Below are 25,311 nucleotides of genomic sequence, written 5' to 3' on the forward strand. Positions count from 1 at the left end.
GCCACGTATGGCCAAGAGTTGAGCGGCAGGAGGTGGCGGGGAGGCTGCCTCTGCCGCCCAGGCCAGCATCATGGGCTTTGTGCCCCACGGACCCCTGGCCGAGGCAGAGGACGCCGCTGCTGCTGCCGAAGACGAGGCAACATTGGCAGCTGCAGCGTGAGTGGCAGCAGAGGGGGCTCCTTTCAGGAGGAGGGGTGCTTTCAGGAGAGGGTAGGTCCAGCCCTCCACAAGGTCTAAGGGACAGTGGACCGGCCCCCTCCTGAAAAAGTTTGCTGACCCCTGACCTAGCTGATAGGAAGGAGACTGGCCAGAGCTGTGGGTGGCTGAGCTGGAAGCAGGCAGGAATCTAGAGACACAAATACACATTTTGCGCTGTGCTGGAGTTTAGGGCTCCCCAGATAGAGGTGAAAGCTTAACTCTACAAAATACATTCTGGAGCTTTACATCAATAAGCAAATAACAGATCTTATTCTAAGGAGATGGCAATGACAGAGTTAAACATCAGTTTCCCATTGCCCGTTGGAGCACTCCACCCAGTCTCTTGTACTGCGGTTACTTTCATTTCCCTGTGAAGTTGTGTGTTAGCCAGCAGGCTCGTGTTCTGAGCCTCTAAAGTGAGTAGCAGTGCCTTATATTATTGAATGAGAACTTAACGGTATTTGTGATGAATAGCACAAGGAAACGTGGGGTTGGGTTGATTTGCAGCACTCTTTGTCCTGTCGAAAAAGGGCTTTTCTGCCTCTCTCTGCCTCTCTCTTTCAAAGCACTTGCCTAAATAACCCTTCTATATTTCTCTCTGTGAGGCTGGACTAAGAGGCGCAAGCAAAGATGATGATGAATTGTCAGCTTCTGCTGGCATTGCAAGTACTGCATTGGGTGGCAGGTACCATGGTAAAACTCGACAACGGTGGGTTTGAAGACCTGGTCATTGCCATCAATCCTAGGATACCTGAAGATGACAAAATTGTTGACCGCATAAAGGTAAGACGGCTAAATAGTTGTGAACATGTTTGATTAGCATCTTACCCCTCAGCGACTGTGATAGACTGCGAAAATGCACTGTGCGTTTTATGAGTGTAGGTTTCCCCACAACAAGGCTCAGACATATATGGCAGCTGCAAGAAAACAGGCTGTCTTCCCCCACAGACGCATTAAAAATATATATTTTAAAAATCTGCAAAACTTGCAGTGACTCCAAATCTTCTGATCCTTCCCTCTTGTGAACTGGTGCCACCATTTTGGCTCTGTAACATAGGAGCCAACTCCTAGGGGACGAGCTCTCTTCAACTCCCCCAGTAAAATATTTGAGGGGGCCAGGTACACCCCCCCAAGTTGATGGGCTTTGCCATTGAAATTATGTTTGTGTGATGCATATTGTGATTGATTATGTGGGGCAGGACTTATCTGCCCCAGTGGCGTAGCGTGGGGGGTGCAGGGGGGGCCGGCCGCACCGGGCGCAACATCTGGGGGTTAGGGTTAGGGGGCGCAAATCCACGGGTTAGGGGGCGCAAATCCATGGGTTAGGGGGCGCAATTACTTGCCTTGCCCCGGGTGCTGACAACCCACGCTACGCCACTGATCTGCCCCCCCCCCTATTTTATTCAAATTGGCACCCCTGCTCTATACATGCATTGGTGCTCACACCCTGAGTGCTGAAAATAGAGGGAAAGGGAGAGATAGATTGTGAAACAGCAACTGACTTCCTGAAGGACCACATACCTACCTCTGTGTGGTTTTGTTGTGTGCCAGAACACTGCCATGTACTTGGAGGTGAATGTTGCTCAAGTTTTGACACTGTACATTTAAAGCACAGCCAACACACATTTTAAGTGAATTCCCCCAGCTTTACCTTTCCCATTCGCAGAGCTACTTGTTCCCAGCACTTTTAATTAGCTACAATATGCAGAAATCTTTGGGGTCAAGTCGTGGGCTTTAAATGTGCGGTGTGACCCTGCAGATGCAAAACACCCCATCAATTAATAAGAAATAAATAAGTAATAAGTTGCTTGTAGATTTTTACAAAAGTAACTCCGCTGACACACTCGGGGGCTGGGAACAGAAGCCGCACGTGAAATGGTCATCGGCTGAACTTATGTGTGCTGTTTATACTATTTTATTGTCTCAAACCCCATGAAAAGACATTTGAAATCTTTTAATAGATTGGTAGTGCAAGAAAAAAGCAAAATTGGTTATGAAAAGGCGCAAAAGTTTTGGTTTTTGCCAAAAGGTTTAAACACCACATGGCATATTGATTGAGCAGTTGGAAATCCTTCAAATTATCTAGGATTATAGGTTTAAACTAATCAGAGCTCTGTGAAGCACCAAATTTCTGGAGATAATTCCAGAAGTGGGATGTCACTACCAAGAACAGCCCTTCCCTCCATCATCACTTGACAAAATGGCTACCACTTTGGAGAAACAAAACAAAAATGTCTTTAACAGGAGGTAATTTACCCAGAAGTTTGTCAGGTACAACTTTTTGCAGAACTTCTTTCCCCCTCATATCAGGGTGGAATCTACACACATATAAAAACCATTCTGAAAATGCTTTTGGAAAAAACCACAAACCAACTTTAAAAATATATATATACCGTACATTGAATTTTCCATAAGGCTCACCTTCGCCATCTAGTGTCACATTGTATATTGCACTTGAAACACACTTAAAACGTTTTGTTTGCAGCTGTGTAGCTGAGTCTCAGGTGCAGTTTTGCATGCTAAAATCCCTATATGCCAGGCTGCAGTTAATGACGCAGGAGTATCCACACAAAAATGTGCCTGATGCAGGCATGTGCAATGCATCTACTAGCCCAGGGGTCAGCAAACTTTTTCAGCAGGGGGCCGGTCCACTGTCCCTCAGACCTTGTGGGGGGCCAGACTATATTTTGAAGAAGAAGAAAAAGAACGAATTCCTATGCGTCATAAATAACCCAGAGATGCATTTTAAATAAAAGGACACATTCTTCTCATGTAAAAACACGCTGATTCCCGGACCGTCCGTGGGCCAGATTTAGAAGGCGATTGGGCCGGATCCAGCCCCCGGGCCTTAGTTTGCCTACCCTTGGAGAAAGGGATTTAGGGAAAGAAAGATGGCAGAAAAGACCAAAGGGCACATTCCGTAAAACCCAATGCAGATACTAGTCACTGACAGACAGAGGTCTTTCCTTTCCTTTCCTTGTTAGGACATGGTCAAAGAGGCGTCAACGTATCTCTTCAGTGCTACACAACAAAGATTTTACTTCAAGGCTGTAAAACTTGTCATTCCTTCAACATGGAAAGACAAAGCAAAGTATCAGAGAGTAACTACAGAAACCTATGACAAGGTAAGTCTAGGGGAATACTTGAAATTGCAAATGTACTTGTAGTATTTTTTTAAAAAAGAAAAGATTGGGGCAAATGGAAAGATCAGAGGGAAAAATAAATACAGAATAAAACTATGCCATCACTTTTGCATCACTTTTGCAACTGAGTTTACATTTGATTGAACGTGGATATCAGAGAGTAACTACACACAAACCTATGATAAGGTAAGTCTAGGGGAATTGGGCTGCATAAAACATATTGTTCTTACAGATGTGATAATGGTCAAGGCTAGATTAAAAAGGTTGGGGACCCTGGTGCGCTCCCAAAACAGGATCCCCCTTTATCCTCAAAGGAATGCATGAAATAAGGAACTGGAAAATATATTTTGAGAAATCTTAAATACTAGCACAAGTGGCTGGGCCTGGTGAAATTTTAATTCCTTACCCCTACAGTTATGATTCATGGGTTATGGGTTCCCCCTTAATTTTATTTTGATTTTAAATGTGATTTGAATTGTATTTTAAACTAATTGTTTGATTTTGTGTTTTTAATGTATTTTATATATTTAGTGTTAGCCATCCTGAGCCCGGTCTCAGTCGGGGAGGGTGGGGTATAAATAAAATTTATTTCTATTATTAACAAATTTATTATCACATATGCTGTCATGGACTATGAAAAGTACTTGAAGCATTTGCCATTTCACAAGTCAGCAAAGTAACAAGCCTTTTGGTGATCCTGAGCATTTTTCATTCTTTAAACTCACTTCTCAGTGCGTATGCTCACTTTCAAACGTCAATCAGTCACGAGTTCTTGGCATAACCAACACAATGGCTGTTGTGAAGATTTACGAGGCATAATATGATCATAATATGCTTGTATCGTAGGCATCAAATGTTGATTCCTTTAACCCAAGTGACGGATCCTTGTAAAGGTCCATCTATTTTGGAGATTAGTACAAGGCTTCAACCACTCTTAACCTAGCTTGTTGGACTCCATGTCTTCTATGATGTACAGAGCAACACCACCTCCAGGATGCTCTTGCCTGGCCTTCTTATAATGTCAGTATCCAGATATAACCATGTCCCACTGTCTCTCTCCATTCTACCTGACATCCATCATGCCCACTCCATCCACACTATCCTCTAAGAGCAAGTACTTCAGCTTGCCCATCTTGGCTGGGATACTTCTAGCATTAGCATATAAACACATATATACATTACCTCTCTGAGATACTTTTGTTTTAGCCTACAGTTCTTTGGCTCCCAAAGTTATGCTTTTGGCATCATCCTGCTTACTCTTAAGTGATAAGGGCTCCTTATGCAGAGGTTAGAGAACATTAAGTGCATATTGAGCATTTTTGTTCTGAAAGGTTATACCAGGGGTCAGCAAACTTTTTCAGCAGGGGGCTGGTCCACTGTCCCTCACACCTTGTGGGGGGCTGGACTATATTTTGAAGGGGGTGGGGGGAGGAACGAATTTCTATGCCCTATAAATAACCCAGAGATGCATTTTAAATAAAAGCACACACTCTACTCATGTAAAAACACCAGGCAGGCCCCACAAAAAACCCAGAGATGCATTTTAAATAAAAGGACACATTCTACTCATGTAAAAACACGCTGATTCCCAGACTATCCGCGGGCCGGATTTAGAAGGCAATTGGGCTGGATCCGGGCCCCGGGCCTTAGTTTGCCTACCCATGGGTTACACAAACGTTCATCTTGATTTCTATGCAGGGTGTTATACATCTTCCTGTTGATCATTGGTCCACTCGTTTCTCAACATATTTCCTAACTGCAAAAGGCCGTTTCAAAACAAACTGATTTATTGTGCTAGGGTGACAGAGCACTTCAATCCACTTCACTTATACAGATCAGAATTTACGAGTGTGCATTTGAATCTCTTTCACAAAATATAGACAGTCTGGAGATCTGGACAGCCTATCATTGTGATTATGTATACATTCACTGACAGTAACCCTGCAGTCCGATATGCTCTTTACTGAGTGTAAGCCTAACTGAATATCAAGACTTTCTTACCTGCATAGTATTAGGCTGCACACCTCACAAATTGCACAGGTACTTATTCAAAAGACGATCTCAGCTGTTTTAGGCGAATACCCCAATAGGCTATAACTTCTTTTAAATGTGCATTGCAACCCTAGGGCCCAACTCTGTGTACAGTGGAACCTCAGGTTACAAACACTTCAGGTTACAGACCCCTCTAACCCAGAAGTAGTACCTCTGGTTAAGAACTTTACCTCAGGATGAGAACAGAAATCGTGCAGCAGCAACAGGAGGCCCTATTAGCTAAAGTGGTACCTCACGTTAAGAACGGTTTCAGGTTAAGAATGGACCTCCGGAACGAATTAAATACGTAACCAGAGGCACCACTGTACTGTATTTCTGTTCAGAACCAAAATCACCGTATAAGATTAATCACCGTATAAGATTAATATCAATGGTGTTGGTTGTTTCTTTTCTCTGTGATCTTTTAGCCGTGTTCTGTTTTATTTCAGGCCGATGTCATAGTGGCAGAATCTTTCCCCAAATATGGAGACGATCCCTACACCTTGCAATATGGCGGATGTGGGGAACCAGGGCGATACATTCATTTTACTCCTAACTTCTTGATCAATGACAATTTGTATAATGCTTATGGTCCTCGAGGTAGTACCTGTTTTTATTTTTTTTATTATTATTAAAATGTGAGTCAAGGTTTCAAAAGATAATGCTTTCTCAGGAATTCCATTAACTCCTTAAATGTAGTTGCTTAATTACTCGAAAGCCTCCTAATTTGTCTGTAACAGATCAGCAATATTTCCACGTCAGATTCATCAGAAAATATTCCAGTCACAACATCTCCCTTCTTGAAGCTAGCTGAACATGCTCCCATTCCATCGTACCACCTCATCCCCTCAACCTGAAGCCATTAATAAATTGGCTTTATTTATTAGCCAATAATACCCTGTGTTGTGAGAGCTAAAGACTCACAGGTGAAGCCCAGCAATATTCCATCAAGAGGTCAAGTCAATGGTTTGAGTCAGAAATTCAACATGAGAGTCCATGACAAAGTCATGAGGCTGTGCTACAAGATGTTGTCAGAAGAAGGAGAAGAAAAAGAATAAGAGTTTGGACTTGATATCCCACCTTTCACTCCCCTTAAGGAGTCTCAAAGCGGCTAACAATCTCCTTTCCCTTCCTCCCCCACAACAAACACTGTGAGGTGAGTGAGGCTGAGAGACTTCAGAGAAGTATGACTAGCCCAAGGTCACCCAGCAGCTGAATGTGGAGGAGTGGGGAAGCGAACCCGGTTCACCAGATTATAAGTCCACCGCTCTTAACCACAACACCACTGCTGGCTTGCACCGTGACTGAACTGAAGCCTTATAGACGTTGATGGGAGGGAAGGAGGGACTTTTGAATCAGATCAAAAAGTTGCCTATCCCTTTCATAGTTATTTAATTGCTTGTGTGTGTTGTACATTATATGTTTCTTCCCCCTGCCCCCAAAAAGTGTGTCACATTGAGCTTTGTCATTGTCTTCCACAGGTAGAGTCTTTGTTCATGAGTGGGCTCATCTCCGATGGGGTGTCTTTGATGAGTATAACAACGATGCACCTTTCTATGCTACTGGAGGAGACAACTTGCCTGAAGCAACAAGGTACCATCCCATACCGTCCAGTTATTGCCTAGACTGTAATTTGATGATATACAGAAGAGACTATTCATTAGGGGAAAATGCTGCAATGTCTTGGTGGACAGCACCCCCAATGAGTACCTTTTTTCTCTCCCCCCCCCCCATTTTGTAAGAAACACGTTTATTGAATAATACAAAAGCCCATCACCACCACATTCCACAACAACAGTTTTAAATTCATTGAGAAAAGGCTGCGTCCGAAGTTACCCCCACTTCTGGAAAATGTGTCATGCCCCATGCCATGCCCTCTTCCTCTGGCTTTCAGGATAGCAGCTTTGCCCCTTCCCCAGAGTCCTGGTTTTCGTTCTCCGTACTTTTCAGCATTGGCGCATTTTTCAGCATATCGGGCAAGATGAGGAATCGGGTTTTGCTCCCCCGAATGTAGACCTGCTCTAGATGTGCCACGCGGCCATCTCTGTAGGTCACTGTCATGTTGCCCACTACCTACTTTTTCTTGCCCAACTCCTTATCAGCTGCAGTCTTCCAAGCACTCATGCATCCCATAAAAAAGCATAAGTAGGGTGTCGAGAGACCCTTTGTTACTCCATTAAGCCTTCTTCCCATTGTTCATATCAAGGAGTCCTTCAGGACATAGCAATTAGCACAGGCATAGGACCAACCTAATCAACGCCCCTAGACAGTCTGGTTGCAACTGTTGCAATAGATCAGTCTTAAAGGTACCCCTGCCCGTACGGGCCAGTCGTGTCCGACTCTAGGGTTGTGCGCCCATCTCACTTAAGAGGCCGAGGGCCAGCACTGTCCGGAGACACTTCCGGGTCACGTGGCCAGCGTGACGAAGCTGCTCTGACGAGCCAGCACCAGCGCAGCACACGGAAACGCCATTTACCTTCCCGCCAGTAAGCGGTCCCTATTTATCTACTTGCACTTAAGGGGTGCTTTCAAACTGCTAGGTGGGCAGGAGCTGGGACCGAAAGGCGGGAGCTCACCCCGCCGCAGGGATTCGAACCGCCGACCATACGATCAGCAAGTCCTAGGCACTGAGGTTTTACCCACAGCGCCACCCGTGTCCCCACAGATCAGTCTTAGGATTGCCATATTTCAAAAAGTGAAAATCCAGACACAAAGGTCGTTGAGCATTTTTCTTGGGGGGGGGGCAAAGTTGAGGGAAATCACCACTTGAGGGAAATCACCAAAAAAACAACACTTCCAATATGGGCTCGCCATATACCTGGGTTTTTCCAGACATTTTAGCCGCTTGCCGAAAATTCTGCCCAGATGCCATTTTCAACGGACAAATCCTGGCTATGTCTGGGAAATTCCAGAGGTATGGCGGCCCTAGTCAGTCTTAAACATTTCTACAGCCAAATCCAGTTGTTGTTGCTGCTACATCGTCATCGTTATCGTTATTCTTTCTATTGTTATTGTTATTTTAATTTATATCCCATAGCAGCAAGGCAGGAATGAATGACTGATCTAATCTGCACACAATAGTCATTTAGGAAAAAAGAGACCTTTCCCCCGAATTGACTATTCTGTGTAAATTAGGTCACTTTAAAAATATATATTAAAATTGTTATTAGTCCAGTGGTTCACATTATCGCCACAGGAAGAAAACTGCCTTAAAATGGTACAAAAATCCCTGTTTGCAGACCCATATATTTGTGACATAAAATGCTTGTCTGGAAGCAGCCTATGTGACTGAGGGCTCATCATCACTTCCACTTGTGCCACGCCACTCAAAAGTGGATGAGCTCTTAATCAAACTGTATTATATCCACATTACTTAGAATTCTATAGTCCGATCTTCTGGGAGTACTGGTGGGCGTTTTAGCAACTGTGGCATGGACAACAACATGCCAGCACGTAATTGCTTATTTCTCGACTTTTAGACTGACTGACCATTATCTGTTTCTATTATATTGATTAGGTGCTCGACGGATTTCGCCGGTCAATACATATTCCCACTTGGTGGCAAACAACACAGACGTTGCAAAATTGATCCCCAAACTCAGCTGTTTGAACATGGATGCGTATTTTTCCCAAGCAGGCGCCAAAATACTGCAGCTTCTATAATGTATTTGCAAAGTCTCCCTTCGGTAAGTACGGCAAATCTCAGTTGGGATCTATTCTTCTCCGGTGTCTGCCTTCAAAAACACAACATTATTATTTTTTGCTAAGGAGGTAGGCAACCTCAACCTCCGTGTTTAAGGGGAGAATGGACTGCATTCTTCCTCCACCTGCAGGAGCCCAGAAAAAAACATTTCACAGCAGAACGAGGCTCACACAGACAACATTTTTCTATTCACACACACCCCTTTTGACTTTTTAAACTTTTGAGGTTTGCCCAGGATTTCTTCTACTCCTGCATACACCAGGGATTTCTTGTGTTATCTTATACCTCCCTCTTGTGTTCTGCCATTGCTATTTCAGCCACATGAGCACTGAGACTCCCCCTTGTAGTGATGTATGGACATTGTGACGTTAACTTATGAGAGTGCTGGAGAGGAAATAGTTAAACAGGTTACCCAATCAGAACCCAGGGGGTGGAGTCAGAGGGACTATAAAACCAACTCTGGGAGGGGCGAAGGGGGAATTCGTTGGGAGTTGGGTGGTTGGTTGGAGTGGGAGTGAATTGGGATAGAGTCTGTGGGTAGGTTGAGTTAGCGTAGTGAAATAAGCTGAGTCAGGAACAGTTAGGAGCTAGGAAGACAAGTAAATATCTGCGAGGTTGTTTAGTGAGTGAGAGCAGGTAGCAGAAGTTATAGGTCTGGATAGGTACCCCATGATTGTAATTGACCAAGACCGTTTATGAAACCACACACTTGTTAAACTGCAATAAATAAACAGAAGTTTATGTTCCAATTTAACCCTGACTGGACTCAGTATTGTCCCAGGTAGGGCCTGGGTGGTGGCAGCGAGAAATAAAGTGGTGGCACAGGGATCAATAGACGGTGAAATGTCTGGGGACCCTGTGTGATCGCCACAGACATTAACTTGTGACATGAGAAGTGAATGTCTGTTCAAGGCCTGGGAGGTCAATAAGCATAGCTGTCAACTTTCCCCTTTTCTTGCGAGGAATCCTATTCAGAATAAGGGAATTTCCCTTAAAAGGGGGGGGGGGGAGTTGACAGCTATGTCAATAAGTAAACTAGAACAGACTCTTTGGAAACTCTTCTCATTGCATTTTTGTGAGGTTAAGGGCAACAGACGTCTAGAACTAAATTCCGCTGAACACCCTGTAGCCTTTTTTTGTCTGTGTGCCAAGGAATGTCAATCTTTGCAGCACCTCTTCCTAAGGAACAGCTGCCATGAAGCAGGAATTGCTAATGAGGTTGTGATCTTGACCTGTCCTTCCTATCTTTTATTTAGGTTACTCAGTTCTGTAACAAAAGCAACCATAATATTAAAGCAACAAATTTGCAGAATAAAATGTGCAACTACAGGAGCACCTGGGAAGTAATTATGGACTCTCCTGACTTTGCCAGTTCATCTCCAATAACGGTTCCCCCACCTGATCCCACTGTCTCCTTGCTGAAAAAACAGGAGAGAGTTTTGTGTCTAGTGCTTGATGTTTCCGGAAGTATGGATGCGGTAAGTCTGATTTCCATTGTTCAGAAGATATGTTTTGAGAAAGTTAAAAAATCATGGTTTTCATGTCCATAGCGAAAACAAATGGACACTGAAGTCTGTCTCCAAGGGCCTTCTGGCAGTTCACTGCAAGAAGTGAGGTTACAGGGGAGCAGGCAGAGGGCTTTCTCGGTGGTGGCGCCCTCCCTGTGGAACACCCTCCTGTCAGGTGTCAAGGAGATAAACAACTATCTGACTTTTAGAAGACGTCTGAAGGCAGCTCTGTATTGTGAAATGTTAATGTTTGATGTTTTACATTTTTTAATGTGCTGTAAGCTACCCAGAGTGGCTGGGGAAACCCAGCCAGATGGGCAGGGTATAACAAATAAAATCATTATTATAAATTTCAGTACAGCATTGACATTTCTGTAGTAAATGACACTCTATAATAGGAACAGTGAGGCTCAATTTTGTTGTTTCTCAGTTGTAGGGAACCTTCAGCCTTCCACTTACTGCTGAACTACAACTCCGGTCAGTCCCAGCAAGCATGGCCAGTGACCATGGGATTTGTAGTTCAGCAAACATTCATCACACTTGGTCTACCTGATTATATAAGTTTATTTGGATATTTATCCTGCTGCGGTAACAAATTCATACAGGAGGTGAGCTGCAGGGAAGGGCAATGTGGCCGTTGTGTGCCAGAGGGCAACCTCAGTCACATTCTGTGTTGGTGCAGGGACCCCAGAGCAAGTGATGGATTATGGGAGATGGAAAACACTGGGTAGGGGAGAGACAGAATGGATGAAGCATGGAAGGAGGAAGGGGGAAATCCAACTGCAAGCATTCGGTTGAGATATCTAAAGAGATCAATCAGGTCTTTTAGGATTCTCAATAGGACAGGAAGCTTCAGCAGCTACCAATGTTCTGGTGATAATCCCTGAAGTGGTTTCAAGAGACATGGGAATCATTTGACTGAAAGTCAGGGTAAAGACCATCTAACTAACCAAACAACTGCTAAGCAAATAGAAACAAGATTCTGTTAACTGAATTGGTATTTCCATATATAACATATGGCAATGTGTTCAGCAGCCACAAAAATATTATAGGAGAAATATTCTTCGAGAGCACAATTCACGAGACAAGCCGTGTTGAAATGAAAGCTGCTGTTGTGCACCTCCCATCCATTTCAGAAAAATTTCCAGATGGATTGCGCCCTGAATCACAAGATGGATGAGGTTATTTGGATACTCTGAAACATTATCGATTTGTCTATATTCACAAATGTTTTGCTGATCACTATACTTACAAATAAAGCTTCAGGGAATTTTTTTATTTGCTTCTCAGAATGCACTGGCAAGTCTGTGAATGCTGTTTGTTTTTTAATTATTATTATTCACATGCAGAACAATCGCATTGGTAGGCTGAAGCAAGCTGCGGAAATATTCGTCCTGCAGATTATTGAAGCGGGATCCTGGGTTGGGATAGTCACGTTCAACAACAGAGCATCAGTTCTGACTGGCTTGAAACAGATCAGCAGCAACAGCGTGCGGCAAACACTTGCGGACTATCTTCCTACCTCAGCTGGTGGAGGAACCAACATATGTTCCGGAGTGCGGTCAGGATTTCAGGTGAAGGAGAAGGAAAAAAATCTAGATTAATTTTTTCCTATGCTTCTGTTTAGTTGACTAGCCACATATCAAAGAAGGCAGGGTTGCTGCATATAATAGTTGTGTTCTAGGAGGCATATCAGGTCTCATAAAAGCCAAGAAAACTGGAATTTAGTGCAGACAAGATAGAGGTGCTGTTAGTAGGTGGTTTGCTGCCTGGGTAAGTGGTGTTCAACCAGTTCTGGATTCTTACTCACCTGAAAGCTCAGGTTCATAGCTTGAGTGGAGCCAAAAGAGCCAGTGTGGTGTAGTGTTTAAGAGCGGTGGACTCGTAATCTGGTGAACCGGATTCGCTTCTCCGCTCCTCCACATGCAGCTGCTGGGTGACCTTGGGCCAGTCACACTTCTCTGAAGTCTCTCAACCTCACTCACTTCACAGAGTGTTTGTTGTGGGGGAAGAAGGGAAAGGAGATTGTTAGCTGCTTTGAGACTCCTTAAGGAGAGTGAAAGGCGGGATATCAAGTCCAAACTCCTCCTCCTCCTCTTCTTCTTCTTCTTCTTCTTCTTCTTCTTCCTGCTTGACTTAGCAATGATCTTAGGGACTGGGCAGCCTGATAAACTTGTCCTAAACTGTGAAGGAGCTATAGTGCATCACTGTGAATTCCCTGCAGCGGAAGCTATATGCTTTCTCTCCCTTTACATATTGAGGCCAAAGAGAGTGCTAAAGCTGGTGTCTCCAAGCATGGGGATAGGGAGGGGGAATTTGTTCAGTTTGCATTTAAAGTCGAGTTTATCACTTTCCTAAGCAATTTGACAACCCAAACATACTGCCCTGCAAAATTCAAAATTTTCCAAATTTGGTGCTTTAAGTTTTCCTCTCTCTTTTTTTGATAATAATTTTTATTAGTTTCAATTAGTTTTCAATTTATTAGTTTTCAATCCAAAATGAATTGCTTTAGTTTTCCAGCTCACCAATGTTTACAAAAATGAACATATTATGTACAAGTTTGCATGAAATGGAATCTATTATTGGAAAACCTTTAATCAAGATGCATAATCACATGGGAAAAAATCTATAATCAAGATGCATTATATTAGGAGAAACTGCTTGCAAAAATATGCACTTGAGTGAAAACTGCATATAAAAAACATGTTTATTAGAAATTTGCACTAAAATGCTGAATAATTTTCATGAGGATTTTTAAAAATAAAATTCTGAAATTGCTGCATAACTGCAGAGATTGAAATTTAAGAATATAAAAAAAGAGAAACTGTGAGGTCTTCTGTTCCTAGGCATGGATTTTAGGGGAATGCTATGGCAGTTGTTGTGGAACAGCAGCTAGAGAGAGGAGTGAGCAACCCAATTTGCACATATTTTCTACCCTTTGAAAGTAGTGAAGCAGCAAATGCTGTTTCTCCCTTAACAGTAACATATATGGCACTTATCTCACTGCAGTCCACTTCCTATAGAGGTACGAAATTAATTCACACATATGTCACAGAGCAGCAACCGTACAACATACTTGCAGAGCTTTGTAGCAGTTATGTCATACACTTTAAGTGTGTGCCCTTCTAAATTACTAATTGCTGTTAATTTTTCAATCCTTTTTTTCCAAACAGGTCTTTTTACAAAAGTATTCAACTACAAAAGGCTGTGAAATTGTGCTCTTGACAGATGGCGAAGATACTGCTATAACCTCTTGTTTCGAAGAAGTTCAAAATAGTGGGTCTATAATTCATACCATTGCTTTGGGACCAAGTGCTGCAGAAGAACTAGAAAGATTGGCAGACATGACGGGTAAGTGATTGAACGAAATGTCTGAGTCTTACAGGAGTCTTCTGTGCTACTTAGTGCCAGCTGGTGTCTTGCAAAAAGTTTGTTTCACTTCAGACACATACTGTCTGCAGCAGTATTCAGAGAAGCCTCTCTCAGCAGCCATTTCCCTCACACACAGAGAGAGAAGACAGAAAATCAGTTAAAAACAACAGTTGCAGTTGTACTTTGGTTCTCAATTTTAATCCGTTCCGGGAATCCGATGGGCTGCAGGAGCTTCCTGAACTCAATCGGAAGCCATAGAAGCCACGCTGAACGTTCAGCTTCCAAAAAATCGTTCGAAAACTGAACACTCAACTTCCTGTTTTTGATCATTCGGGAGCCAAAATGTATGAGTTCCAAGGTGTTTGGCATCCAAGGTTCCACTGTGCTTGAATAACAGTCTCTACACAATGGGACGCCTCTCACATGTGACTCACAGTCACCCAATCACATGAGAGAGCTACTGCCCAAGGAAAAACCCATGTTAAAAGCACACAGAAATTTAACATGAATAAATATGACTATTTCAGGAAATTAAACCATCATCCTTAACAATCCCAAGTCCTATTGCCACATTTACTCGAGTCTCATACATGTACATCACCAAATCTAATGAACACCTCAACTTTCAGAACCTTGAAACAAACAAAAAAATTAATTTGCTGGCGAATGTAAATGTGCCATCGAATCTAACATGTACCTTCATTTTTCGCAACGTGATTTGGCCCCAGAAAGTGAGCATTAGATTTGAATAAATGTGGTATTCTGTCATTACGGCATTTGTGAGGATAGAACGCCTACTGAAAATGGGGAGACTGAGGTTCAGCCACAAAAGCTCACTTTGCACTATCTTTCAGTAGACTTGTTGTGAGGATAAAATTGGAAGGGGTTTGTGTGTACTGAGCTAGGTGAGGTGGTGAGATACAAGGGCAATAAAAAAATCTAGAGTTTCTTTCCTTCCACTGAGTTAAGTGGGCTAAATTTTCCTTAGCCATTCCAGTTGCTGCCTATGACCACAAAACACAAACACCTTGGGGGGTGGCATTCTATGAAATAAAAAACCCTAGTGCAAGAATTATGTGATCGTTCAATGAAATTTTCACCATCCCCCCCCCCCCCCCGCCGCCATGTAGTGGCCGCTACAAGGTATGATACAAAAGCTAATTGCATTTTATTCCACCTGAAAAATTCTTCTAATTATTATTATTATTTCAACCACATTTCAGGAGGTTCAAAATTTTCTGCCACTGACAGTTTGGATTCCAACGGTCTCATCGATGCTTTCAGTGGAATTTCTTCAGGAAGTGGAGATATCAGTCAACAATCTATTCAGGTTTGAACTGCAAAGATTTGAGTGCATGCAGCAGTCTATCATCATCATCATCATCACTATCGCTATTATTATTTGCTTAAAATTACTAGGCACCCTACAAGAATTAAAGTCAACACAGAGTGAAATCAATTCTACAGCCCACATTTTCCTATTATTGAACAGGGGGAGGAACAGGTATTAAAAGAATTAACAGAGAAGGGCAAACGGCCAAAATGGATTTTGGCAGAGCTGAAACATTTCACAATGTACCATTCTGAGTTCAAATGAATGTGTAATATAATTCATTTTTCTTTGCCTGGATAAATAACAAATTGGAGAAGAGGTTTCATTAGGAATATAGCATATGGGGAAAGTGTTTCTTTAAAAACAACAACCCAGCACCATGGTTCCAGCCCAGCTACCCATTGCCAAAATGTGGAAACTGGAGATTTGAGTTCCCTCATCTAGCATTGTCCAAATATTGGCTGGCCATTTCCAAGGCTGTTGAGGTAGAGGTGCGATTGTTTCCACCTGTTTCAACGTAGCTGCTTATCTGCCTTCCTCCATGTCTTTAACATTGAAATATTGATAGAAAGTAAATTTATCACCACTGGACAAACCAATATCTGTATGGGGCAAGACCTATCATGTCATGACTGTACCAGCATTTTTATTAAAGGCTGAGTATTGCGTATTACTTGTCCAGCAGAACTAACCACTGTGAAGGCACCTTCTAAACAATGTACCGCCACTCATTTCTTTACATCTTATGAAAGGAAATAAACCATATGTATTCAATTTATAAAACTTTTCAGATACTGTATACTTATTTCTCCCCCCTCCCCTCACCAACAGCTTGAAAGTAGAGGGCAAAGCGTCGGTTCCCAAGACCAGTTGAATGGTATTGTAACCATTGATAAAACAGTGGGGAATGACACTTTCTTTGTGGTGACGTGGGACACATCCCCACCAGAAATTCTGCTCACAGATCCCAAAGGAAGAGAGTACACCGAAAAAGACTTTGCAGTTGATAACACCAATGTCCGAACAGCTCGCCTCAAGATTGATGGAACCGCAGAGGTAAAAACTGAGCTCTTATCAAACTTCTCTATGCGTTGAACCATGACTAGGAATGTGCCTATTCCTTTTTGAAAAGGGAGAAATGACTATAGCTGTGTTAGTGAAGGGTTGTGTAACTACAGCAAATTATTTAAGAGCCATTCACTACTAAGCCTTACAACATTTAACATTCAGTTGCTTGTCTGAAATGATAGTTTCTGTGCAACTGACCAGTTTGTTACTTTATCCCTTATAGGGCAGAATCTCACAGAATAATCATAGAATCATTGAACTGTAGGATTGTAGAGTTGGAAGGGACCACAAGCATAAAATAGTCCAGCCCCCTGCAATGCAGGAATCTTATGTTATATCTATACTATTAGGCAGTCCATTATACCATGCGAAGTCTGAGGCCTTTGTTGTTCTGCCTGATTGCGCCACTTAGGGCAGCCCCGACCTACTTTTATGCCTGGGGAGCAGACCTGAGGGAAGACTGTGTCCCTCAGGTCCTCTCCCCAAGCCCTGCCGCCCAGGCTGCCGCAGATTGGCTGATTCAAACTGTGGGCCTACTGGTGCCCGTGGTGCTCTGTTGTGGCCAGGAGGGAGCGGCAGTGGCTGTGGAAAGATGGCGAGACTCTGCAGGTCTAAGGAGGCACCGCAGTGGACCGCAACTGCCGCTCATTGTGGAAGGAGTAAACGAGCGTTATATGTCCAGCTTGATGCTTCTGGTGGTACGTTCTGCACTTGTAGATATATATTTTGTAAAAAAATGACATCCATCTTTATCAAAGCACAACAATAACCAAAGGAATGGAACTGTATTCACAAATGTTACTTAGATATGCAATATTCTTCTACATTTCAGACAGGAGATTGGATTTACTCAATTCAGAATACATATTCAAACGCTCAGGTCATATCGATAACAGTCACAACTAGAGCAGCATCTGTCAATGTGCCCCCGGTGATTGTGAAGTCCTTTATGAATAGCGATACCAATAAGTTTCCTAGTCCGATGGTTATTTATGCAGAAGTCAGCCAAGGATTCTTACCTGTTATTGGTGCAAAAGTCATAGCCACAGTTGAGCCAGAGATTGGAACACCTGAAGAGGTGGAGCTTTTTGACAATGGTTCAGGTATGTTTATTTCGAAATGTTATTGGCAGTATGCATTCTGGATTTATTTATTTTTTCCCTGAAGCAGAATATTAACTCATCAAATCTAGCATCATCTAAGCTGACATGCTGGATTCAAAAGCTGATCTTGGCTGTTCATCTTTTGCAGTGGCAAATTCATTCATTCTTTTCCGATAGAGTACATACATTGCAACCAATACCAGTGTATGTATTTGGCTTTTCCTGTAGCATGTGATTTGCCTTATCTGCATATGTGAACTGGAACCGTTATATATCAAGATCTCGATCTGGGCTCCCTAGTTTCATCAAGCCATGCAAAAGCTATCTGTCAAATGTTGGATAGTATGGAGACCTACTAATGTTTGGGAAAACAAAAACATCTTTGTCTGGTGCTGAAACGATAGCAAGATTGGTGGCAAGGGGTCCTTCCTGGGAGAGCATTACATAACTGTGAGCTACTACAGAGAAGGTCCACTCACTCTTTGCCAGCCTCCCAACTTCCCTCAGAAATCACACACAGGGAAAGGAACCAGATGATGATCTCTGGATCTGGGTTAGTTCATATGGGGAAAGGGAGTCTTTAAGTTTGATAAGTGTCCTGATTTTGTTAACTGCTTGGCACTGCCAAAAATGGAGCTTGTCAGGTATACGGCAAGCTACAATAATGCTGGTGTGTTGTGTTGTGTTGGTTACAACTTGTGTTGGCCTGTGAGGCACAAATATTAAAACATTGGTACCTTATGATCCTATATTACAGAGATCAGAATCAAATATTAGCTGTTTCCATTAAAACAGCCACACACATTGTGAAATGAACACCTCCCACATAGGTTATGTAGGGTTTTGTTTTTTTAACGACCAGCAGTGAGAGGTGAGCTTTGGGATGTTACATTTTTATATCTGTGTATTCAGGTGCTGATCTTATCAAGAACGATGGGATCTACTCCAGGTATTTCACATCACTCAAAGGAAATGGCAGACACAACCTAAAAGTGCGTGTCGAAGGAAAAGACAAGGTTCTTAAACGGTCCCGTAGGCAGAGTCAAGCTCTCTATGTACCAGGTTATGAAGAAAATGGTAAGCCTGGGTTATGAAATAGCTTTACTGGTGGTATGTTAGCCCTGTGATTCTCAAAATGTGAAATTGGGAGTCTTGGGAGTAACACAAGTTTCTTCCTGCTATTCCCCTCTTCATAAGGGTCTTTATGTAGATCTGAACACTTTTCTGATGCATGGGTACATATGTGCCCATATTCTTCTATCCTATAATATTCTGGATGTGTTAATCATATGTGTCATTGAACCACTGAAACAGCTCCCTAATTCTTACAAGGCTTTAAAATATGACTGTGGTATCCTTCTTTTGGCTAACACTTTTGGCATTTTAGATTTCCATCTGTTTCTATTATTTGCCAGCCCAAAGTCTAGATCAGGCACGTCCAACTCCCAAGAGACTGCGATCTCCTCCCAGTATAAAAAAAAACCTGTGATCTACCCACTGTCATTGGAGAGAGGAGGAGTGTGGTTGGACATATCCTGGTCTAGATCAAATGGCTTTATTTTCCCCCTAGCAACTCTAGGCAACCATGGTAGAATCTACACACATATAAAAAACCCCTGTGAAAATGCTTAAAAAAAGAAAAAGTTTTGAAAAATGCATTAAATTTGGTGTAGCTCACTGTTGCCTTCTAGTGTCACATTTGTATATTGCACTTTATATTTTAAATGCTTTATTTGCAGATGTATAGCTGGATCCACATATGTAATGCATTGATGCTACGTGTGGGTGGGAAAGAGGCACATGATCCGTTTGCCCACATAACTGTGGTATTTTTCTGCATACAGCAGCTTCAGCGTAGGGGAAGCAGCTCAGTGTAGGAATGGAGGTGGATCCGTATTGAGGTGGTGTATAATAAAGTGATTTTAACGTCTTAAATTTATCTGGAGGTGGGGACACACACACACACACACAATAGGTATTTGCCCATTTTTATTGTTTGTTGTTTATTCTCAGCCTGTTACTATACTCAGCAACAAACAAAAATCTAACATGTGGCGTGGTAATCGAGAAAGCGCTAAGCAAAATGTTCTCACAAAGATTTCTCCTTGTGCGAGACAACACTCTCCTCCCTCTTCTCCCCCTAAATCTGTCTGCATCTGGAGCAGATTTGGGTATGGTGAGAAACAGGCGGGGTGTGGGGGAAGAGGGAGACATCCCAGTGTGCTGGCAATAATTAGCATAAGTCATGGGTTACCTGTATACCTGGATATAATCTGCCTATCAGCCATAATGTACCCCATCTGACATATCTTTCTCCCCTCTTTTGTAGGTACTATAACAATGAACCCCCCCAAACCTGAAGCTAATGTGAGCGAAACTGAAGGAGATGTGGGAAATGTCACCAGAGTTGTATCCGGTGGTAGTTTTGTAGTATCAGGAATTTCTCCTGGAGGTAGTCATGATGTTTTTCCACCCTGTAAAATCACCGACCTTGAGGTACAGCAAACTGGTGATGGCGGATTTCTTCTCTCCTGGACAGCTCCTGGCGATGACTATGATGTGGGGACAGGTAAATGTGGGGTTCTGCTTTAATCTTTCAGTAAGGACTCTTTGAGAAATATTTAAATTTCGTACTAACCTGGTTGGGGGGTGGAGAGCCAAACAACAGTTTTAGTTACACTAACTTCATAGGCATGTAATACTGTACATCAGGGTCTCCCTTGGACAGCTCCATTAGCCCTTCAATGTCCCCAGCCACACTCATTTTTTTCTCTCTCTAATTGATGTTTTTGGCCTTCTGCTGTTGTTGTTCGGTGGGAGGAGGGCTGCCTGTTTCCGGCATTGTTGCTTCAATTTTTAAATCCGTATTTTGTTCTTATTTTAAGTCATGTATGTGTTTTGCCATCGTCCCTCCCCACCCTCCAGCAAGGCAGATGAGTAGTGTAAGGTTTTATTCTGTGGAATAGCGTACCCTCCAACATTTCTCCGCTGAAAATAGGGACATCCTATTCCATAATGATAATTTTACTATTAACAGTGGTACCTCGGGTTACATACACTTCAGGTTACATACGCTTCAGGTTACAGACTCTGTTAACCCAGAAATAGTGCTTCAGGTTAAGCACTTTGCTTCAGGATGAGAACAGAAATCGTGCTCCGGCGGCGCAGCAGCAGCAGGCCCCATTAGCTAAAGTGGTGCTTCAGGTTAAGAACAGTTTCAGGTTAAGTACAGACCTCCGGAACGAATTAAGTACTTAACCTGAGGTACCACTGTATACCCTTCACATCTGACTGAGTTGTCCCAGACACTCTGTGCGGCTTCAACATACAGTGGTGCTCTAGTTACGAACTTAATTCATTCCGGAGGTCCGTTCTTAACCTGAAACTGTTCTTAACTAGAGGCGTGCTTTCACTAATGGGGCCTCTTGCTGCCGCTGCACCGCTGGCACACGATTTCCATTCTCATCCTGGGACAAAGTTCTCAACTCGAGGTAACTCTTCCAGGTTAGCAGAGTTTGTAACCTGAAGCATTTGTAACCAGAGGCATTTGTAACTCAAGGTACCACTGTATATAAAAACATAATAAAACATTAAACATTTAAAAACTTCCCTATACAGGGCTGCCTTCTGATGACTTGTGGGTCAGATAACTCCATACCCTCCAATGTTTCTCCAGTAAAATTAGGGGCATCCTAAGGGGGGTGGGGACATGGGTGGCACTGTGGGTTAAACCACAGAGACTAGGACTTGCCGATCAGAAGGTCGGCAGTTTGAATCCCCGCGACGGGGTGAGCTCCCGTTGCTCGGTCCTTGCTCCTGCCAACCTAGCAGTTTGAAAGCATGTCAAAGTGCAAGTAGATAAATAGGTACCGCTCTGGTGGGAAGGTAAACGGCGTTTCCGTGCGCTGCTCTGGTTCGCCAGAAGCGGCTTAGTCATGCTGGCCACGTGACCCAGAAGCTGGACGCCAGCTCCCTCGGCCAGTAAAGGAAGATGAGCGCCACAACCCCAGAGTCGGACACAACTGGACCTAATGGTCAGGGGTCCCTTTACCTTTAGGGAAAAGTGGGACGTTCCAGGAGGCATCAGATCAGAAACTGGGATGGCGTTTGCAAATCAGGGACTGTCTCTGGAAAATAGGGACACTTGGAGTGTCTGAAATAGGTACCCTGTTGGGTTCTGTGACATGGGCCATGTTTTTGCATTGGCAAGGAATTACGGTGAACTTCAACAAGCCTAAGCAGCAGCCCATGTAAACTAACAGTATGTTCTGGAACATTCTCCAGAGTCCTTTGCAGCAGGCAAAGATGTAGTGGCATGTGTGCATTCAAAGCCAATGTGCTAAGAGTTCCCTAAAGGCAAGAAGTTTGAAATGCACAGAAAGCAAATTTGGGCATTGTTATTCTTAATCCGTGACTGCAGACATAGATCTTGTGTGTTCTTTAATTCCCAATGTCTTCTGCAACACACAACGATGCAGTGGGCTGGTGTGCAATATGCTTAGGGTTCCTGGAGGACAGGAAGTTATGCACTGAAAGATAGGCTTGTCACTGTTTCCTTGATCCATGTTTGAAGATGTACATCTAACGCCTGTCTGTTGTGCGTCCTTTATTTTGCAGCTGAACGATATGAAATAAAAATGAGTGAAAGACCCTCAGAGTTAACCAATGCAACTTTTGATAGTGCGACTCCTGTGGACACTGCTGGCCTGATGACAGAAGTTGCTGGGGTCAAGCAATCCTTTCACTACAAGCCGGTAAACTTCGCAAAAGAAAATGGCACCTCCATCTACTTTGCCATTCGTTGCATTGATGGGAGCGACAACGTTGGAGAAATATCTAATATAGCCGGAGCAGTCGTGTTCCTTCCTGCATGGCCAAGTTCTCCTCCTCGTCCAGTCACCATTTCCCCTACTCCAGCTGACAATTCCATTATTCCGTCGAGTCCAGATGACAAACATCCTGGCCCAGTTGACAAATCCACAATTATAATTGTGATAATTGCATGCGTTTCTGTAATTATTTTTTTGGCTGTTGTAGGTATAGCAGTTTGCATTCTACGTAAGCGGAAATATAGAAATTATGCGACGACGACTACCAGTACTACTGTTGCTCCTTGAGCTCTTTTTATATATATATATAAAATAGCCACTTCTTCAACATTTCACAATACGTCATATATTGCCAACACAAAGGAAATAAATGGACAGTATAGTTATATCGTATTGACGTATCGTTACAATTCAGATGAAGGGAAGTGGATAAGTTGTAAATTATACTGAGTTGTATTCAGAGTAGAGTGCTCTGTTTTACTCAGAGTAGATTCACTGAAGCAAATAGTACCCCCAGAAGAAGAAGAAAACACTGGTAGTAGTATTTATTAGCCCCTTTACACATAAAAATGACTTACAGCAAACCACAATACCCCACCCCCAAATATATTTATACAATTAAAAGGCAAGTCTAATAGTTTCTGCCTCATCAAAAGAGGCCACAAATACTTAATAATCCTTAGTATTTTGCACTGTTTTATAAGATCTTCGGACTGTTTGTGCAACAGTTCATAATTATTTTTATAATGGACTCTGGCAAAACTTAACTGGAAAGCTCAAGAGGACAAGAACTTTAAAAAAGAATGGGGAAAATATAATTAACTTGGGAGACCATTGTAAGCAGATGAAAACATTAGCAGGGTTTTAATCTTACTTGTAAGGTGACTATGGACAATTCAGATGGATTTAAAAAATGTTGATAAAAGTCTGATATGCAGGTGTAAACGTTGACCTTGGGACCCATAGAGGGGGTGGGGGGAAGTCTGGAGATTCAGAGGAATTTTTTTATATGGATTTGTAATTGTTTTTATATGGATTTGTAATTGTTTTTCATATTAATGCTTAGAGAATTTCTATCTTGATTGATTCTATGTCAGGCTAAGATATCCTTGTCATTTTGTGTGTTCAGACCCAGAAACCTCCCCCCTAAATAAATTCACACTTGACTCAAATTTTAGTTTTGGTTTTTGGCAGAATTTAGGCGACAACTTTATTGATTACAGAAAGTGAGTGGTTGCATAGGCTCTGGTTCGGCTAGCTCCCTGCACTCTTGCAGGCAGCGCTGACCCAGGGCACCAGCATTGGTCAGCCAAGGATGAACACCTGGGAAGGTGAAAAGCCGGGGAGAGACTCTGTTCACCACCCAGATGCCCCCCTGGATTCCGGCACGGGCACAACCCCCTCTCAGGGGTTGACCAAACCATTGAGTCCCTGGATTCCTTTAACGGAATACCCTTCACATAGGGATGGCAAGAGCATTCTCCCATCCCTATCACCTGAACCAGAGCCTATCCCATACCCGTAGAAGAGGAGGAATCACCGCCAGTGTGGTGTAGTGGTTAAGAGGGGTAGTCTCGTAATCTGGTGAACCGGGTTCGCGTCCCCGCTCCTCCACATGCAGCTGCTGGGTGACCTTGGGCCAGTCGCACTTCTTTGAAGTCTCTCAGCCCCACTCACCTCACAGAGTGTTTGTTGTGGGGGAGGAAGGGAAAGGAGAATGTTAGCCGCTTTGAGACTCCTTAAAGGTAGTGAAAGGCGGGATATCAAATCCAAACTCTTCTTTGTGCCTTTTGGCCCTGCATTTGGAGCGACGACTCTTCTGCTGCTTGCCACCAGATGACGGGACCCTGGGCACCAGAAAATCCTCCTCAGAAGAGTGGATGTAGAGTGCCTCCCTCGAATGAACCAACTACACCTGAACAGAACTAAAAACATGTGAGGTGCTAGGCTGATGAGAAGTTCCTCTCCCCATAATATGCACTGCTGAAAGCCGTGAGCTCCCAAAACCCGGGTGTGCCGACTGCGAACATGGTAGTCCAGACCGAAAGGCCTGCTGAACCGTGGCACGCATACTCCTGGGACGACCCCTAGGACTAGGTGGGACTGGAATCCTGGAAAACTGCAATTGGGACAACAAAACTCCAGAGGACTCAAAAGCCTCGCTCCCTTCACTCGCATCAGAGGGACCATGGGCTTCATAAACAGTAGAAGAGGAGGAAGGGCCAGGCTGGGGATCAGGCTGCCTCCTAAACTGCTGAGCCAATGACTCAAGCTCTGAATTAAACCTTGTCAAGGCCGCAAGGTCCAAGCCAATGTTGGCCATGATAGCACCCAGACGATCCAGCGTTTGCTGAGGAACTGCTGCACTGAACGCAGTGACTGAGACAGGCCTCTAACTACCCTTTTTGTAGGGAGAGCAGGACTACGGTTCCTTTTAACAGGCATCTCAATAAGCTCTCCCAAAGAACAAAATAAATAAACTCTTTAACCATTAAAATGGCGATCCCTCCTAAACAAGATTGCGCTCCTGCCAAAACAAGACGGCGCTCCTGCCAGAAATGGCACTATCACCAGTGCAAAATGGCGCTCCCTTCAAATAAGCTGGGGAAAATGGCTGCCGGCCCCAGGAATTTCCCCAACCAGCCTTAAACAAATTAGGAGGGGGTGTGTGTAGAATTCACCAAGCTTACAGAGAGGGAACTCTCAAAAGCCAAAAAGGAGAGCAAAGTAATCACTATAACTTAAACTCTTTCGCCCCCACTAAAACTCAATTCAAGGCTCTTTAAAATAACCGCTCAAAATTGCTGTTCCCAAAGGCCAGGGAAAAAATGGAGGAAACTCCGCAGCCAGAAGCACTAAAGGCCAAAGCCCTGTGGGTGAAATCTCCTCCAAAAACAAATGAGAGGGGCTGCTGAGCAGAATTTTTCAGGCCGCAGCAACACCGCACATCAGGAGCCCCTGGATCAACCTGCTTGTTTTCTCTTATTTTTACAGCTAATGGTTCTAATCCTAAAAACAAACCT

The 25,311-nt window shown here is 43.3% G+C and overlaps 1 protein-coding gene across 1 annotated transcript in view; it reads left to right on the forward strand.

Annotated features, from left to right (window-relative positions):
* The first annotated feature begins 441 nt into the window (after positions 1 to 441).
* LOC309344257 (uncharacterized protein) overlaps positions 442 to 25,311 on the forward strand; it is a 50,569-nt gene continuing 25,699 nt past the window's right edge. The window contains exons 1-15 of the mRNA XM_081866507.1: positions 442 to 614; positions 804 to 981; positions 3,183 to 3,323; positions 5,822 to 5,972; positions 6,854 to 6,965; positions 8,890 to 9,058; positions 10,332 to 10,553; positions 11,933 to 12,157; positions 13,757 to 13,934; positions 15,179 to 15,285; positions 16,120 to 16,344; positions 17,189 to 17,459; positions 18,372 to 18,536; positions 19,789 to 20,028; positions 22,077 to 22,573. Of these exons, the coding sequence (XP_081722633.1) occupies positions 829 to 981; positions 3,183 to 3,323; positions 5,822 to 5,972; positions 6,854 to 6,965; positions 8,890 to 9,058; positions 10,332 to 10,553; positions 11,933 to 12,157; positions 13,757 to 13,934; positions 15,179 to 15,285; positions 16,120 to 16,344; positions 17,189 to 17,459; positions 18,372 to 18,536; positions 19,789 to 20,028; positions 22,077 to 22,573 (2,856 nt within the window). The 5' untranslated portion in view covers positions 442 to 614; positions 804 to 828. The remainder of the gene's footprint in view (positions 615 to 803; positions 982 to 3,182; positions 3,324 to 5,821; positions 5,973 to 6,853; positions 6,966 to 8,889; positions 9,059 to 10,331; positions 10,554 to 11,932; positions 12,158 to 13,756; positions 13,935 to 15,178; positions 15,286 to 16,119; positions 16,345 to 17,188; positions 17,460 to 18,371; positions 18,537 to 19,788; positions 20,029 to 22,076; positions 22,574 to 25,311) is intronic.

Source organism: Podarcis erhardii (genome assembly GCF_964252035.2).
Source record: "Podarcis erhardii genome assembly, chromosome: 6".
Lineage (NCBI taxonomy): Eukaryota > Metazoa > Chordata > Lepidosauria > Squamata > Lacertidae > Podarcis > Podarcis erhardii.